General features: G+C 52.2%; 1 protein-coding gene across 1 annotated transcript in view; it reads right to left on the reverse strand.

Moving 5' to 3' along the window:
* Positions 1-11457: 11457 nt before the first annotated feature.
* Positions 11458-17523, reverse strand: part of JPH2 (junctophilin 2) — a 72586-nt gene continuing 66520 nt past the window's right edge. The window contains exons 5-6 of the mRNA XM_043882893.1: positions 17244-17337; positions 11458-15388 (exon numbers count right to left, since the gene is read on the reverse strand). Of these exons, the coding sequence (XP_043738828.1) occupies positions 17257-17337 (81 nt within the window). The 3' untranslated portion in view covers positions 11458-15388; positions 17244-17256. The remainder of the gene's footprint in view (positions 15389-17243; positions 17338-17523) is intronic.

Below are 17523 nucleotides of genomic sequence, written 5' to 3' on the forward strand. Positions count from 1 at the left end.
GGGGGTGGCCAAGTGGGCGCATCCCGTGGGCCCAGAGAGTGGAAGCAGAATGCATGGATAGTGGAAGGTACAAGAAGGTTGATTTCAGGGCGAGGAAGTCCATGATACCTACTATAGGGGAAACTGTTGGTGCCCCACCCAGACCCCTTTATGGGCTGGCTCCCGAGTGTTGACTGTTCACTGGTCACAGCGGCCCCCTTTGTCCTGGTCATTGCACTGGACCAGGAGGGGATGCCCCACACCCCAGAGTTGCCCTCATTACCAAATAATGGAGCAGCCAACTCTGTGGTACCACTCGCTCCAGAGCTCCGTGGGATCCCAAAGCAGCGGGTCCCCATCTTTGCTTAGCTCCTTCTCCACCCTGCCCTGCTTCCCTCACTCCCTTACTCAGAGCACCTGCCTGGTAAATTTCTTAACCCAGAAACCCCATCTCAGGCTCTTATTTCTCAGACAATGGACCCACGATCCTAGCTGAGCAGAGCGGGGCCACACCAGTAACGTTCCATATTCTTTCCCTGGCTCTGGTCCTGCCTTCAAATATAAGACTCAGCCCTTGAAACCAACCCAAGCCTTATGCAGGGGAGATCTAGGTGCTCACACGTTCACAAAGAAATCCTCGGAACTTCCCTGGCAGTCCAGTGGTTAAAACCCCACACTCTCAATCCCAGGGGCCCAGGTTTGATCCATGGTTGGGGAACTAGATCCCACATGCCACAACTAAAGCTCCCGTAATCTGCAATGAAGATCGAAGGTCCTGCGTGCTTCAACTAAGACCCGGAGCAGCCAAATAAATATTTTTAAAAGAAAAATTGTCTCCCCAAGGAAGTCCTCTCTCCAGGAATCAGTGTCTGCTACCTTTTCCTATTCTGTCCAGAGATGATGCTGGCTCGGCCCATGGAGCCCCAGGAAGCCCGATGCCACACCCACTGTAAAAGCACTGAGGCTTCTTCACAGATGCCCTCACCCTGTCCCTGTGCCCCCAAAGCTGCCACCCTAGGCTCAGAACAGACCAGCTACCGCTGCAGCCATGGCGCCCCCGATCTACCAAGGCCAGTCTGTGGCCTGGACCCTCCAGTCCTCGAGGTCACATGTTATTGTTGCTTGGTCCCTAGTGCAGGGCCCCTGACCTGGTGAGGACCCTCAGCTCCTGTCTGCAGCCCGCCCTCCCCCACCTGTATCCCCTGTCCATGGAGCTGACCTAGGAACCAAAACTGCTTGCCCTTCCAAGTGCCAAATGCTTGATTCAGCTGCCTGCATCTTCCAGCTCCCCCATAAAACCCTGGAATCCTAGCAGGGGCCACAGCAGGGGCAAAGGCCAAGCCTCTCATCCCGAAAGGAAGGCATGGCTGGTCCTGAGATTGCCCAGCGGTAATCCCTCCCTCTAGGGCTACATCTGAATTTCCACGTTAGACAGAATGTGGGCAACATGGCCTGGATGGGCTTTCTGATGAATTTTCAGAGTCCAGGATGCTAAAATTCAATTTATTCATTCAGCAGGAATACAAACAAGTACACAGTTTACTCTTTGCCAGGCCCTCAGCTGAGCACCCGGAAGACCAAGTGGAATCGGACACAGAGTCTGCCTGTCTAGGAGCTTACAGCAAGTTGGGGAGGCAGAGAATAAAACCAATAATATTAAATTAACCCTCAATTTATAATTTCAAATCATAAATCATTTTAAAAATATATGCATTTAAAACTACTATGTGGCCAGTGCAAAAAGAGGGAGCTGGGAGAAGGCAGAAGAGGGGCCCCCAGTCCAGCTGGGAGTCTGCCAAGGCTTCCTGGGTAGCTGACACCTGGACTGTGCCCTGCCCGGTGACCAGGACAAGCTGGAGGACTGGCCTGTGTCAGAAGAGTGCCGTATTTTCCTGATCCTGACCTCAGAGGCTGACTCTGTGGTTGTGATTCTGCAAAGGTGAAGGGGAGCAGGGAGGGATGAATTCAGAGTATGGGGTTAACCGATACACACTCTGTGGATGAAACAGATATGCAGCAAGGATTTACTGTATAGCACAGGGAACTATATTCAATATATTGTAATAACCTGTAATGGAAAAGAATAGAAAGAAAAGAATATAGATGTATACCCATGCATAGCACACGGGCACACACGCCACACACATCACATACCACGTGCCCACCAGGCCCATGCATACACCCCAGTACATCCTGGCTAGTACATAATACGAGAAACTTTACCTTCCTGTGTAGAGCTTAAATAACAACAATAATGATAACTTCAAAGAACTTCCCATGTATTAGCTCATTATTATTCACAACAGCTCTTTGAAGAGGAGACTATTACTCCAAGTCTCATATGAGAAAATGAGGTAGGAGCTTTGCTCGAGGTCATGGGACTCGTAGGATGCAGAGCCAATATTCTCCCAGGCAAGCTGTGCCTGATCTGTCCGTCATCACCGCGCACGGCAGCCCTTCATCTCTCTGAGCTTCACCCCACATTTAGGGCTTACCTGGGCCTCCAGCCTCCCTTCTCTCCAAAGGAAGGGTGTGCCTGCTGCCAGAAGCCACCCCCACCCCCACCCACCCACCTCTGTCCATCCGACCTTGTCCGTGCTTGACCTTCGGGCAGGAGAGCTAGACCCTGCAGTGGAGGAAGACTGCCCTCCAGAGGTTACTATTAAATACAAAGCGGGTTAATTAGCACTCGCTCTGGAAGATCCCCTGGAGGAAGAAATGACAACCCACAACAGTATTCTTGCCTGGGAAATCCCCTGGACAGAGGGGGCTATAGTCCATGGGGTCACAAAGAGTCAGACCCACTGAGTGACTTCACTTTCCTTCTTTCCTTTCACCAGTATTTATAAGATATCAATTGGTAGGGCCCCTTAGAAAGTAAAAGTGAAAGTGGCTCCATCATGTCCGACTCTTTGTGACCCCATGGACTAGTCCATGGAATTCTCCAGGCCAGAATACTGGAGAGGGTAGTCTTTCTCCAGGGGATCTTCCCAACCCAGGGATTGAACCCAGGTCTCCCACATTGCAGGCGGATTGTTCACCACCCGAGCCACAAAGGAAGCCCAAGAATAAGTCCTCTTAGAAGGGCCCCAAAATAGTTGTTCCGTTCAAGAATAGCAGATGGTGGTATGTTAGGTTGGGAGAAAGCGGTGGAGAAAGAGCTCTTGAGGAAGTGATCCTGGCGGCCCTTACGGCTCCAGTCATCCCCTCCCACGGGATGCAGCTGTGGACGGTGTCAGGATGCTGGCTCTAGGAGATGTCCGTTCACCCATTTCTTCAGGAGCTCCGCGTATGAGTGTGTTGGGTATGGTGATGTTTGGCCCCGAATCAACTTCTCTAACACATACGCCTCAGAGGTAGCACTGGTCACCCACTCTGGGCCATTGGAGCTGTTCCCTCCAGCCAACATATTTTATACAAATAATGACTAAGAGGGCTTCCCTAGTAGCTCAGTAGGTAAAGAATCTGCCTGAGGTGCAAGAGACCCAGGTTTGATCCCTTGGTCGGGAAGATCCCCTGGAGAAGGAAATGGCAACCCACTCCAGTATCCTTGCCTGGAAAATCCCATGGACAGAGGAGCCTGGTGGGCTACAGTCCATGGGGTCGCAAAGAGTCAGGCACGCCTGATCAACTAACACGTCTTAATGAATAAGAAGGATAGTCGGAGACGGTGACAAATGCTCCAAAGACCACATAATAGGGTGACACGAGAGGAATGGGTGGGGGGAGCTGTGGCCACTTCAGACAGGGAATGGAGGTGGCCAAGCAGAGCCCTGAGAAGGCAGAGGAAGCAGCAGTGACCATATCTTAGAGGACAGATTTCCTGAGAGAAGAAAAGTCTCGTGGAGGGGCCCTGGGGCAAGAAGCAGCTTTCTTGTTCTGGAGTAGCAAGGAAACCAGTGTGGCTGAGGGATGAACAAGGGCGTGTGGACCAAGATGGGTTTGAGGATGCAGCTGATGGCCTGATGGGGCTACTAGGCCACAGCAAGGAATTTGGACATTGTGGTCAAGGCAGTAGGAAGTCATTCAAGTGGAGGAGGGGCATGATCCACACTGCCTCTTCACAAGGTCCCTCTGGCTACTGGGGGTGGGAAGTGAAAGTGGGGAGATTCGTCAGGGGGGCTGTGCGGTCATCCAGGGCAGGAACAGTGGCGACATCAGACAGGCTAGTGACAGTGGACGAGAGGGACTGAGATGGCTCAGATGCACTCTGTCACTGGAAGGGATGGGGGCTCGAGGTGTAGTGGCTCAAGGACAGTTGTTGGCCGAGAGAAGCAGCACTCGGGGCAAGGAGTTCATAGCCCAGTTCGTAGGAACCTCAGCCCATCTCTGCCCTGCCGTACATTCACCAGGTCCCACCGTGTACCGTGGGATTAACATTGACTTTGAGGGCTGGGAAGGAATCAGAACCAGAGTACTGGGCAGGAAAGGGCTTGGTCAACCGCAGCGTCGAAGCAGTTAAAGAAACTACTATGAAGGCCTTCTGGTCAGAGGAGAAGTGGACATAGAGGCCAGCAATGATTTGGCTGTTGCCCTTGGGTATGGACTTAATTATGTCCCCTCAAAATTGTATGTTGAGGACTTCCTTGGTGGTCCAATGGTTAAGAATCTGGTGGCTCAGACGGTAAAGAATCTGCCTGCAATGTAGGTGTCCCGAGTTTGATCCCTGGGTTGGGAAGATCCCCTGGAGAAGGGAATGGCTACCCACTCCAGTATTCTTGCCTGGAGAATTCCATGAATGGAGAAGCCTGGTGGACTACACTCCATGGGATTACAAAGAGCTGTACATGACTGAGTGACTAACGCTTTCACCTTCACTTGCCAACACAGAGGACATGGGTTTCATCCTTGGTCCAGGAAGATTCCACATGCCTCAGGGCAATTAAGCCCCTGCACCTGAGTCTGTGCACTTTAGAGCCCACGCACCCCAACTAGAGAGTAATCCCCACTTGCCACAACTAGAGAAATGAAGACCCAGTGCAACCAAAAATAAAATATAAAAATTTAAAAATCTAAACCTCTGGGTGATAGTACTTGGAGGTGACTGGGTTGAGATGAGGTTCTGTGGCGGGGGCGTGGGGTGCCCATGCTGGGATTAGTGCTCTTGTAAGAAGAGGTACTTCGGACAGTGACTGCAGCCATGAAATTAGAAGATGCTTATTTCTTGGAAGGAAAGCTATGACAAACTTGGCATATTAAAAAGCAAAGACATCCCTTTGCCGACAAAGGTCCATATAATCAAACTGTGGTTTCTCCAGTAGTCATGAACGGATGTGAGAGTTGGACCATAGAAAAAGCTGAGCACTGAAGAAGTGATGCTTTCAAATTGTGGTGCTGGAGAAGACTCTTGAGAGTTCCTTGGACTGCAAGGAGATTCAAATAGTCCATGTTAAAGAAAATCAGTCCTGGATATTCATTGGAAGGACTGACGCTGAAGTTGAAGCTCCAATACTTTGGCCACCTGATGTGAAGAGCCAACTCATTAGAAAAGACCCTGATGCTGGGAAAGATTGAGGGCAGGGGGAGAAGTGGGCAACAGAGAATGAGATGGTTGGATGGCATCACAGACTCAATGGACACAAACTTGAGCAAACTCCGGTAGGTGGTAGAGGACAGGGAAGCCTGATGTGCTGCAGTCCATGGCGTCGCAGAGTCGGACACAACTTATCAGCTGAACAACAAAGGGACACGGAGGAGGTAATTAATTCCTCTCGCTCTCTCCTCCCTCTCCTTCCCTCTTCCCCTCTCCCCTTCCCCCTTTTTCTCTGCCAGCAGAGATCACAGGGAGCAGACAGCTGTCCTCACCCCAAGACAGAGCTCTCATCAGACCCTGGTGGCACCTTGATCTTGGACATCCAGCCTCTAGAACTGTGAGAAAATCGATTTCTGTGGCTGAAGCCCCCCGGTCTGCGGTGCTTGTCACGGCAGCCCAAACTGACTGCTATGCCCCGAGAATTAGTTAGGGCTCTGGAGGGGCAGGAAAACAGGGGCAGGACCCCATAGCGCTTGGAGTGTGCAGAACCGGGCAGGGCTCGGCGGCATGAAATCCTGCCGGTGGGACGTCCACAGTAATTTCATGCTGTCTCCTAACAGCAATTATCAGGGACACGGGAGGAAGGATGTTAATATTCAAGGTCCTCGACTTCAACATTTAAACCAATCATACATGTATGGAGCTTAACAAGTCAAACTACCACTCAGCTTGTAACAACACGGCTCTCCACATCTTCCAGCCCCAACTCCTACCACCTCCCTCCATACCCTCAACACTTTTAGTATTTCCTCTGCGGCTTCACACAGAAATATGGTTGTACTGCTATTTTGTGATTTATCCATTTAAAAAATATTATTTATTCACTTCTTTCCCTCCATCTAAGGGACACTTACAATGAGACAAGCTGGGATCTGGCATCCTTTGCTGTAGTGCTTGCACCTGGATACATCGCTACTCCTTGAGCATCAAAATACAAAGAAACTATATGGGACTAAAAATAACTGCCTACATGTGGAGTTGGGGCAAATGCAAGATGAAAGATACAAAGAGACCAAAAAAATCCCAACTGCTGCTTTTGAAGAGCCTGGAGCAAAAGCAGGGTACTGTGCATATCCCCTGCACACAACACCCCCTAAGGGAGGGGGGGTGCAAAATACCTAAACCACACCCCTACCCTCACCCCACATAAGGAACCAGCTTGCCCCGCCTTGGGGAGCAAGCAAGGGAAACTTTAATGCTTTAGGAGCCCCGGTAAAGCCTTGCCTGAATTTGGCCTCTGATCAATTTCTACCAAAACCCTGGTCAGTAACAATACTTTTTGAGGACCTACTCTGTGCCAGGCATTTTCTATATAAAGTCCATTTTATTTCTCACACAACTCTGTAAAATAGTTGCCATTAACCCCATTTCCCAAATGAAAAAAGCAGACGCCAAGAGAGATGAAAAAAATAATTGATCCCAGAGCAAGTCAGTGGCCGAGGAGGGTCTGAACCCCAAGCCTGTAGCCTTCATACTTACTCACACGTCATAGGGTTGCTCCACCATCTCACGTGGACATTTGGGGTTGGATAATTCTTCATTGGATGGGAGTCGGGGGAAGGGGAGGAGCACTATTCTGAGCATCACAGGATGTTAGGTAGCATCCCTGGCCGGTACCCACTAGACGCCAGTGACATCCCTCTTCCTGACTAATGACAACCCAAAATACCTCCTGACGCTGCAATGACCCCTGGGAGGCCAAATCACCCCCAGCTGAGAACCACCTATGTATCGGAAGCTTGGGCTGGAAGTCTTGTTGCTGTGGACTGGTGCTGCCTTAGGTGGGGAGCCAGGCTTGGCCTCTTGAGGGCCCCCCTCTCTGGCCACTGCTCTCCCTGCAGTGTGAGAGGTCCATGGAGCCAAGGAGACACGCCTACCTAGAGCTTCCGCCTTTCTGAACAACATTCTGCCTCCCACGGCCTGCCCGGGCTTGAGGCCAGTTCTCCTGGCTACTGGAGAATGTCCTTCTACCCCTGAGAGGTGGCCCAGGGTGTTGCTGAGGCTGGAGGGAGGTGCGCAGATCTGGACATCTGAACTAAGTGGTCTAGACACAAATTCCAGGCCCCTCCACTACAGGCTGTTTGTCCGAGCTGGGAAGGACAAACTGGAGGGTATGGCGGAGTCTGGGGGCAAGGTGGAGGCGGGGGAGGTTCCTTCTGTATCCCGTCTTAACCTGCGAACCTCAGAGCTGGCCTCCGGCTGCCGGTGTAGCTGGTGGGGACTGTGGTGTAGGTCAGACAGTTTGGGCACCTCACCTTGAAGAATTTAGTCATCGCTTTTTGTAGAAAAAGAGAGGATTTAGGGCTCATCCGTCTCCACCTTTGCTTCCCCCAACTCTGTCCAGATTTCCTCTTCTTATAAGGACGCCACTCAAACTGGCTGAGGGTTCGCCCTGATGGCCTAACGTTTGAACTTAATTGCCTCTCCAAAGGCCCTATCTCTAAATACAATCACATTCTTATGTATGGAGGGTAGGGCTTCAACACACAAATTTTAGGGGAGACACAATTCACTCCTTGACAGATGGAGTGATTGATATCAATTAGAAACCCCACCATGCTGATGAAGTCCAACCACTGGGTCAAGCAAATGGAAATCCAAATGGAAGCAAATGGAAATCCAAAAAGACACACAAATCGGGCAAGATTCTGCATGGGTCCATGAAGTAATCAATCACCCTGATCGCCCTGCTTGGGAGGATGCTGTGACGTCAAAATGTGTCACATCCACCTCCAGCTCGCTGTCGTCTGTCCCAGGAAACGGACACATCTGACGTGGTGCCACGCACACTGCAGTTACTCGTTTACCGACACATCCGGGGACAGCACTGAAGGACAGTGCTGCCTCCCACATCTCTGGAATGACATTGGGCCAGGACCATTTATCACCTTTCCTGGCTGTCTTCCTAAAACTCTAAGCTTCCACCCAGTTTTTTTTTTTTTCCAGTCCACCAAATATTATTAATATAAATGGAGTCAACAGGGTCATCGGCATAAATGGAGTTGCAAATTCAAATGACGTCAGAGTTGGGCAGATAAGATAAACAAAGGAGAGACAACGGGGAATGGTGAGGACTGTGGCTAAGTGAGGACTGTGTGTGCGCTCAGTCGCTCAGTGGTGTCTGACTCTCTGCTGCCCCACAGCTGTAGCCTGCCACAGGCTACGGGATTTCCCAGGCAAGACTACTCGAGTGGGTTTCCATTTCCTCCTCCAGGGGACCTTCCTGACCCAGGGATGGAACCTGGGTCTCCTACATCTCCTGCATTGCAGGTGGATTCTTTACTGCTGAGCCACTGGGGAAGCCCACAAGTGTAGACTGACGCCCTGCCCCAAAGCATTTAAATTTAATGTTTTAAGGCACCAGTCTGGCCCAAACAAAAAGTCTGCCAGCCAAATGCACCCTCCAAGCATTTAGTTTGTGCCTTCCATTGAGGGTATGGTTAAGCATATGGGCTTTGAAGATGGGACAGACAGAACTGGGTTTAAATCTTAGTTTCTAATCTGTGGAACACAGTGGCATTTGAAATCACAGAGCAGTTGTGAGGAATATATGAAATAATGCATGTAAAGTGCTTGGGCAAAGCCTGGCACATAGTAAGTGTTTAATTTATAGTAGCTTTCATTGTTATAGTGAATCACAGAATGGCAATGGTGATGGGTTTTTTTTTGTTTGTTTGTTTGTTTTAATAAAAGCAGCGTTCTCTGAGCACATTTATGAAAGCATTCACGTGTGGAGTGGTGGTCATGATCAGGAACTTCAGGGCAATGTAGCCAGCCTAACAGTGCGATCAGGAGCCAAGCTGGTCTTTAGGGTCAAATAGACAAGGAGTTTGAATTCAGATCCGCCAGATACAGGTAGGTAACACAGGTCATTTACCTTCACCCTTATCCTGCATCCCCTGCTCCCAACAGTTACGATTCCATGGAGTGGCTCTATTCTTTTTTTAATATTTACTTGACTGCACCAGGCCTTAGTTGTGGCATGTGAACTCAGTTGTAGCAGGTGGGATCTAGTTTCCTGATCAGGGATTGAAATCAGTGCCCCTGTATTGGGAGCACGGAGTCTTAGCCACGAGACCAAGCAAGCCCATAGCTCTGACAATTTAATGAGACGATATAATATCACTTGGCATGCAAGTGATATTACTAGCTTTTAATAAGTGCTGGCTATGACCCTAGCACCCAGAACACCACTGGCCACAGACTGCTAATATCCCTCTCTCATGTGAGAAGGGAAATGGGTGGGTGATTATTATTTTTTCTTCTTTTGGGTGGGGGTGAGGAGCTGTTTCTTTGGGTTGGAGCACCTGGCCAAAAAAGATACCCCAAAGATACCTGAAATTTTTCTAGAGTAAAATATTCCTTTGGATAATGCATTGCTCTCTCCAGACTTCTCAAGTGAAAACTCCCCTGGAAGAATAACTAATATCCTTGTGTCAAATGCTCAGGTGAGGATGAATGAACCAGCTTCTTGCCTCCCAGACCAGAGGGGCCTGGGAGACACTTTGCGTGGTCATTACCTCCTCCCGCCCACTCCACACACCCCCTCCATCCTACTTGCTGTTCTGCCTGGAGAGGGGACTTCCTTCCTTCTCAAGAGTCCAAAGGCAAGGAGTGAAGCAGGAGGTAGATGCCCCTGCACCCAGGGGAAAGCAATTGGAGATTCGTCCCCTGTGGACCGATACTTCAAGATGAGAATGGCAGGACAATTGAGAGGAGGCCGGGCCCTGCCCAGACAGAAGATAACAGATCACATATTTCTCATTCTCGATGTCAAGACCTCCCTGACTACAGCTGCGCAGAGAGGGTTCTTAGAGGTCAAAGGGGGAGTGATGCTGATGCCAAGCTACCCACAGGCTTCTTCAGCAGACTCCATCTTGGCTAAGAAAGGCATGTGCACACATGGGAGGATGCTGAGATATACCAAATGGGAACCAGGCACATCAAAATGACTAGCCAAAGGAAAACTGGAAGAAATGCTCCATGTAAGTGATTTAAACTGCCATGGGGGTGCAACTCTGCAACTGAGTCTGCCTGTGTGTCTATCCACACATACTCTTTCTTCTCTTCTAATAAATACTTCATTTGTTTCATTATCTTCCATCTTTGTTGGAATTATTTTCCAGCAAAGCCAAAGGGCCAGGGCCTTGTCAATCATCACTAGTCTGTACGTGTATTCAGTCGCTCAGCTGTGTCCAACTCTTTGTGACCTGGTGAACTGAAGCCCGCTAGGCTTCTCTTGTCCATGGGATTTTCCAGGCAAGAATACTGGAGTGGGTTGCCATTTCCTTCTCCAGGGGATCTTCCTGACTCAGGGATCGAACCCAGGTCTCCTGCATTGCAGGCAGATTCTTTACCACCTGATCCACTGGGGAAGCCCAATCACTCATCCAATGGCTAGTATTTGGTGCCTTCACAGCTGTGCCCTGACCTCAGTCTCTGGCTGGGAGCTTCACTACAAGCCACTGAAGGCCAAGGTGACCAGAAATTAGGAAGGGCCTAGGGTGAGAGACTCCCCCCTCCACATCCCCCCACTGCAGGGCCCGAGGCAAGACCCGGGCTCAGACTATAGGGTCTCCCCCCTTCCAGCCCCCCTCTGAAACAGTTTCTCCCTTGTCAGCCTTGCTTCTCTTCCCATATCCTGCTCATACCTATTACAAGGTCCTGAGCTCTTTTTCTGGCAAACAGAAGCCCCTTCCAACTGAAAAACGAGGAAGAGGAGCCTCCACTTGCTCCCTGGGCATCCTGTCCCACTGCCAAGTGGGGAAGTAAGAACGGGGCAACAGCTCACGTTGATGCAGCTGACCTTGAAGGAAGTAATCTGCTCGCTTTCAGAGGAGGTGCCATATGGCCAAGAAACACTAATGAGGGAGAAGTTTCACCTCCACAGACAGACTTTTGGACAAAGAAGAAAAGAACTATTTGAATTTCAGCATACATGCAAGTTTTGTGTTTTACAGTTTTGGTACTGTGTTTATTTTGAGCTACATATTTGAGGGGGCACCATAGAACTTTTTCAGGCTTGAGGCTGCCAAAAGTCATCATCTGGGCCTTCATCTCTCCAAGCACAGTCAGATCCTTTGTGGGTTCATCAGAAATCATGAAAAATTTCATCTTGCCACAAATCCCTCATCTGAATCCCACAGCTCCCAGGCCCCCCGTCTTTTTTTTTCTGACCTGGAAGAGTCCTGCCAAGACTCTAAGCCAGTGGTAGTAATCACAGGCCCCGGTAACATCCACGAGGTGGTTTTAAATTCCCCTATGGCACAAGACACCTTCAAAGGATCTTGGACCTGGCAGAGGAGGACAAACTTCTAGAGGTGTCAGTGACCAAGGCTGAAAAGGGGACCAGCCAGGCTGTGTGCTGCGCTTCGGCCCCCAGGGGGCGCCCGACTCCAAAACAACCTTACCTGACTCGGACGTTCCAGTGGGCTCTAGAATGAGCTTTTTCCCCCAAACCATTCAAGAGGATTCGAAGGCTGTCATCTGCCTGCCCCCTCACCCCACACTCCCACTTTACACACACACACGGCCAGTCTGCAAATTCCCCCAACTGGGCTGGCTTCCCACCCCCCCTTCTCTTGGTGCACTTTATTCAAACCTCCGCAGAGTAGGACCCTTCCCTCTTCACTCCCACCCCCTCCATCGCCCCTGAGGTCCCTCCAAGTCCATCCTTCCTCTTTGGGACCCCTGGATTATTCCAGGGTTTTGCCAACCTCTCTACCACTCATGATCTACCTTATCGGATGCTCAAAACCACGATACTTGTAAAGAAGGCAATGGGGCAGTGATGACGGTCTCCTTGGCAAAAGAGGAAACTGAGGCCCAGAAAGAGGGGGTGTCTGGCATGCAGTAAGTCAGTGATGACGCTGGGCAGAGAACCAGGACTCCTGAGCACCGAAGCACTCCAGAACCTGCCTGAACATGCTTACTGACTGGTGAGGGACCCTCCCCTCCAACTATCTCATAAGGGCTGCTGGCTTGACTTACCCTCAAAAATAAGTCAAGATAAGTGCTTTCTTGCCCCTGGCTTGTTGGGTGACCTTGGGCAAGTCTCTTCTCTTGTCTAAGCCTCTGGAGAGTATGATGATGGCCTCTAGGTCCTTCCTTTGACTGAGACGCTCTGTGACTTTCTGACAGGAGCCTGAATCATCTCCACCCCTTTGAGGTTTCTGGGGCCTCAACTAAAATGCAAGAGGCTTGTGAGAGGGCTAATGACTGTACTTCAGGGCAACAGCACTAATGACCCCAAAACGGGAGGTCTGCACTTCTTACCACTCTCAATTGCTGGGCTTTACATAAGCTTCATTGTTTAAAGTTATCCTCACTGCAACTCCAGGAGGTAGCAGTAGTATTTTCTGTTTTCTAGATGAGAAATTTAGACTCAGAGAAGTGAAATAAGTATCCTAAACAGGACTAGAGCCTAGGGGGGGCCAATCTCAAAAGACAGGCTCTTTTGGGACTTCCCTGGAGGCCCAGTGGTTAAGACTCTCAAAGCAGGGGCCACAGGTTCCATCCCTGACTGGGGAACTAAGATCCTGTGGGGTAGGTGACCAAAGATTTTTTCCAAAAGACAAGCTCGCTCTTTTGCTATATGCTGCTCAGGGAATCTTTTAGAAGTCTGCTTGACAAACTCAGGGTCTTCCCTAGAAAGTCTGTGGCCTTTGGGGAGCCCGTCAGGACCGAAGCCTTTCAGCCACCCCTCAGGAGGTATTCCCAGGCGGCACAGCGGTAAAGAATCTGCCTGCCAATGCAGGAGCCACAGGGGACATGGGTTCAATCGCTGGGTTGGGAAGATTCCCTGGAGAAGGAAGTGGCAACCCACTCCAGTATTCCTGCCGAGCTGATCCCACGGACACAGGAGGCTGGTGGGTTACAATCCATGGGGTTGCAAAGAGTCGAACACAACTGAGCAGACGCACACACAGGAGGTATTATGGAAACTTTAAGAGAGAGGCAGAGCCTGACCCAGCATGACCCAGGGTCCTCAGCTTCCCTCTTCCTCCTCAGACCAGTCCCCCGTCCTGAGCTCACAAGCAGACCCCGCAGCCCAGGCAGAGCCTGTGAGCAGATGCAAGTTTATTATTGCATAGACGGCAGCTTCCTGAATCTTCACCCCAAATAACAAGCCCCAAACAAGGCCCCACCCAGGAGCCCTGGCAGTCAGAGGCTTATCCCCAACCCTGAGCCAGACCAAAAACCCCGGACAGTGACCTCAGAGCCCAGGCCTGGGGCCCATCTCCCCTGAGCAGCGCCCCCAGCCCACCTCCCTCTTGCCCTAAGAGTCCAGAAAAGCCCACACACGATAGTGGAGCCCCTGGAGGACCGCAGAACCCACAGGCTCCTCTCGGCAGAAATGCAATCCAACAACCTCAAGGCCCCAGCGGTGCTCGAAACAGTAAGTGTGGAGCCAGGGGGAAGGTTCCCAAGTATTGAGGGAGAAAGGGAAAGCTGACCCCATCAGAAACAAACTTCAAGTCAAAGAGCAAGCCCGGGTGGGGAGGCCAGACTACCCCCGCCCCAGCCCCCAAGGAGCGGAGAACCAAAGACAGAAAAGCAGCTGCTCCCCTCCAGCTCGGTTTAGATGTCCTGGTCACATCCTTCCCCCGGCTCAAAGGGGCCTGGACCACTGGCCTTCCATCCTTCCCCGGGCCGAGGCCACAGCCCTCAGCCCCCACCCACCCCCAGCCAGCACCAGGGACCGGGAAACCAGCATGGTACACAGCACATCGGAAAGGGGCTACATGCAAAGACCGGCTCCTGCCAAGCAAGCCGAGGAGCTTATCACAGCCCAGCGGGAGCCCCACACCTGCTCCTCTCTCCCTGGGACACGCTGGCTGACAAGCAGCCTGTCCTCAGCATGGGCCTGAGAGTCTGCCCCAGCGAAATCTGTCTGGGCTTTCATGCTCAGCACCCGCCCCATCCCACCCTGCCCCTGAAGCCTGCGGTGGCCCCTGGGAGCGGAAGCAGACAAATCAGTTCCCGGGGCATCCCTGGGGCTTTATCTCACCGGCCCCATGGCTCCTGCAGGGAGACCTCTCCTCACCCTCTGTATCCTCAAAGCCCCCACGTGTGATGCCAGCCTCAGGCTCAGGCGCCCTCAGAAACAGGGCCATCCTAACTACCCCTCGGCCCTTCTCCCCACACCCCCTCCCACCCCCTGGCCACCTGGTCAGTGGCTTCCCAGCCAAAGGTCCCAAACCCTCTCGTCTCCCCCTCTCCTGCTGGTCCAGAGGGAAGCTAACTGGACCGCTGGGAGGAGACAGAAGCACTGTATTCTGGGATATTCAAACAGAAGACGTCCATTTCCTCTATTGTCATCCTGAGCATCTGGAAGCAAGGGACAGAGTGTGGGAGGGGTCGGGACTGAAACAGGAAGGCCTGGTGGGCTGAGAACATCACCCTCCGCGGCCCACCACGGGGATCTCGTCACTTCCTCCGCTTGCCTGGGAGGCCTCAGAAGTTTAAAATAAAGCCAGGGAGGGTACGAAGGAGGGGGTCTGGGATTTAACATCCTGGTTTGGTGACTTCTCCCAAAACACAAAAAAAAGCCTGGGATGGGGGTGACCTAGGGGAGGGATGGAGGCAAGGGAGTGGATGGGGATGGGGGATGGAGCAGATCGAGGAGTTCAAGACCAGGGTTCTTCTTTCAGGGCTTTCCCTGCCGCTGGGCAGAGAGCTCCTGGAGGGTGCCCAGCACTTTTCTCTTCCTCTGGGCACCGCCTGCATCTGGGCACAGGTGCCACAGGAAGCCTCCTTAAACGTTTGTGGTGTGGATGCAAGTGGACCCCCAGCATCCAGGTCCAGTCCTCCTCAGCCACCCTGCCTGGCACTGCAAAAGATGGGTCCATGCGTCCTCAGCAGGAACTCCTGGCTCTGCAAAAAGAAGAAAAGAGATCCAGGTGAGGGAAGGATAGAGGAGGGAGGAAGGCAGGGGTGGGGGTGGGGGCAAGGCTGAACCAGGCTCCAGGCAGGGTTCAAGACGCAGGCCTGATCCTCTCTGGGGCAAGATCTCCATCACCAGCACCATCCCCGCCTCTGCAAGCCCCCAGAGCAGCCTTGGCCCTGGGCTCTGACTCAGTGGGACCAGAGACAAGTCCCAGAGGCCCCTCCTTGGCCCATGCAAGGCCCTGCTGGAGGCTGCCTCTGCCTGTTCCCGTTGCCTGGTACAGGCTGCCCTTCTCTCCTCCCCTCCCTCACTGCCATCTGGCTCACTCCACACACCCCCACCCCCCTACCAACCCCCCCACCCCCCGCCATCCTTCAGACCAGGAAGTCGGCAGTCCCCGCTGCAACTGTTCCCAGATCCCCTAGGAAACGTGGACCCCGCTGGGGCCAGCATCCACTCCCAGGGCAGCACCTACCAGGCTAATACTGTCCCTGGCTATTTACCCTTCTCCTTCTCGTCTGGGACGGAGTAGGAACCTCCAGCCCACACTAAGCTAGGGTCAAGGGAGGGGATCTTGAGGGGAGCTAAGGCAAGAGCAGAAACTCGTGAGCAGCACCCAGCACAGGACTTACAGTGTGAAGGCTGGTCCTCGTAGGAGAAAGATTTGATTTGTCTTGTGGCTACTTCGGGCTTCCCAGGTGGTGATAGTGGTAAAGAACCCTCCTGCCAATGCAGGAGACCTAAGAGACTATGGGTTCGATCCCTGGGTAGGGAAGATCCCCTGGAGGAGGGCATGGTAACCCACTGCAGTATTCTTTGGAGAATCCCATGAACAGAGGAGCCTGGCGGGCTTTGGTCCACAGGGTCACAAAGAGTCGGACATGACCGAAGCGACTTAGCACGCATGCACGTGGCTACTTCACCCCGAGACCAGCGAGGGCCACTTTCCTTCGCCCCAGCTCTGCCCACGTCCTTTTCATCGGACCTTACCCAGGCCCTGAGCTCCATCACGGGGAGAAAACCAGCTGATGGAACTGACGGACTGACAGCAGGATTCAGGAAGAGGACCGAGGGAAGGGGTGGAGTGCAAGCAAGAGAGAACTGGAGGACAGGGAAAGAGGACCCGGCCATCCCAGGGGACCTCAGGCTAGACTTCCGGGGCTCTGTGGGGAGGGAGTCAGGAACTATTTTGCTTAATGTTTAAACTGCAAGACTTTTACAGAATGAGCCATAAGTTAAAGGTTTACTCTCACGTTCACCTCATTTCTTAGGGCAGGAATGTGTCCCTGCTGTATCCCTATTCCCAGCAGAGCAGGTGCTCAGTAAAGGGTGGTTAAATGGGCTTCCCAGGTGGTTCAGTGGTAAAGAATCCACCTGCCAATGCAGGAGACGCAGGTTCGATCCCTGGGTGGGGAAGATCCGCTGGAGAAGGAAATGGCTTCTCCAGTACTCCAGCAAAGAGCCACTCCAGTACTCTTGCCTGGGAAATCCCACGGACAGAGGCGCCTGGCGGGCTACAGTCTGTGGTGTCGCAAAAGAGCTGGACACGACTTAGGGACTGAACAACAACCACAACAAATGAATGATGAGTTGGTGAATGAATGAATGAAGCACCCAGTGTTCATCTGACAGAGAGCCAGTGTTCTGCGTATGTTGAGTCAACGAGGGTGCATGTGTGTGTGTGTGTGTGTGTGTGTGTGTGTTGGGGAGACATGATCTCTCAAATCCACACTCTACGTCCCTGCTCCTGCTGGGGGATGGGCCTAATTAACCACAGGATGGTGGCCCAGCAGGCCCTTCCTCTCCTCCCCTGAGACTGCCGTCCCCTCCTCCCGGCTGCACCTGGGGGACGAGGTCAGGTCAGGAGGTGAACGAAGAGGATGGCCAGGCCGATGTTCAGCAGGATCACCATGCAGATGAGGACGGTGTTGGGGACCTAGGAACAGCGGAAAGAGGCTGCCTGAGCCCCCAGGAGAGCACACTCCCCAACCCCGACCCTCGGAGGTTTCCAGCACCTGGACAGACCATCCGAGCTGGAAAGATTCTTGGCGGAATAACCAACCAAACTGCTCAGGGTCCAGAGAGGATCGAGAACGTATCCCAGGGCACACAGCTGGCAGAG

This window comes from Cervus elaphus, chromosome 23 (assembly GCF_910594005.1).
Source record: "Cervus elaphus chromosome 23, mCerEla1.1, whole genome shotgun sequence".
Classification (NCBI taxonomy): Eukaryota; Metazoa; Chordata; class Mammalia; order Artiodactyla; family Cervidae; genus Cervus; species Cervus elaphus.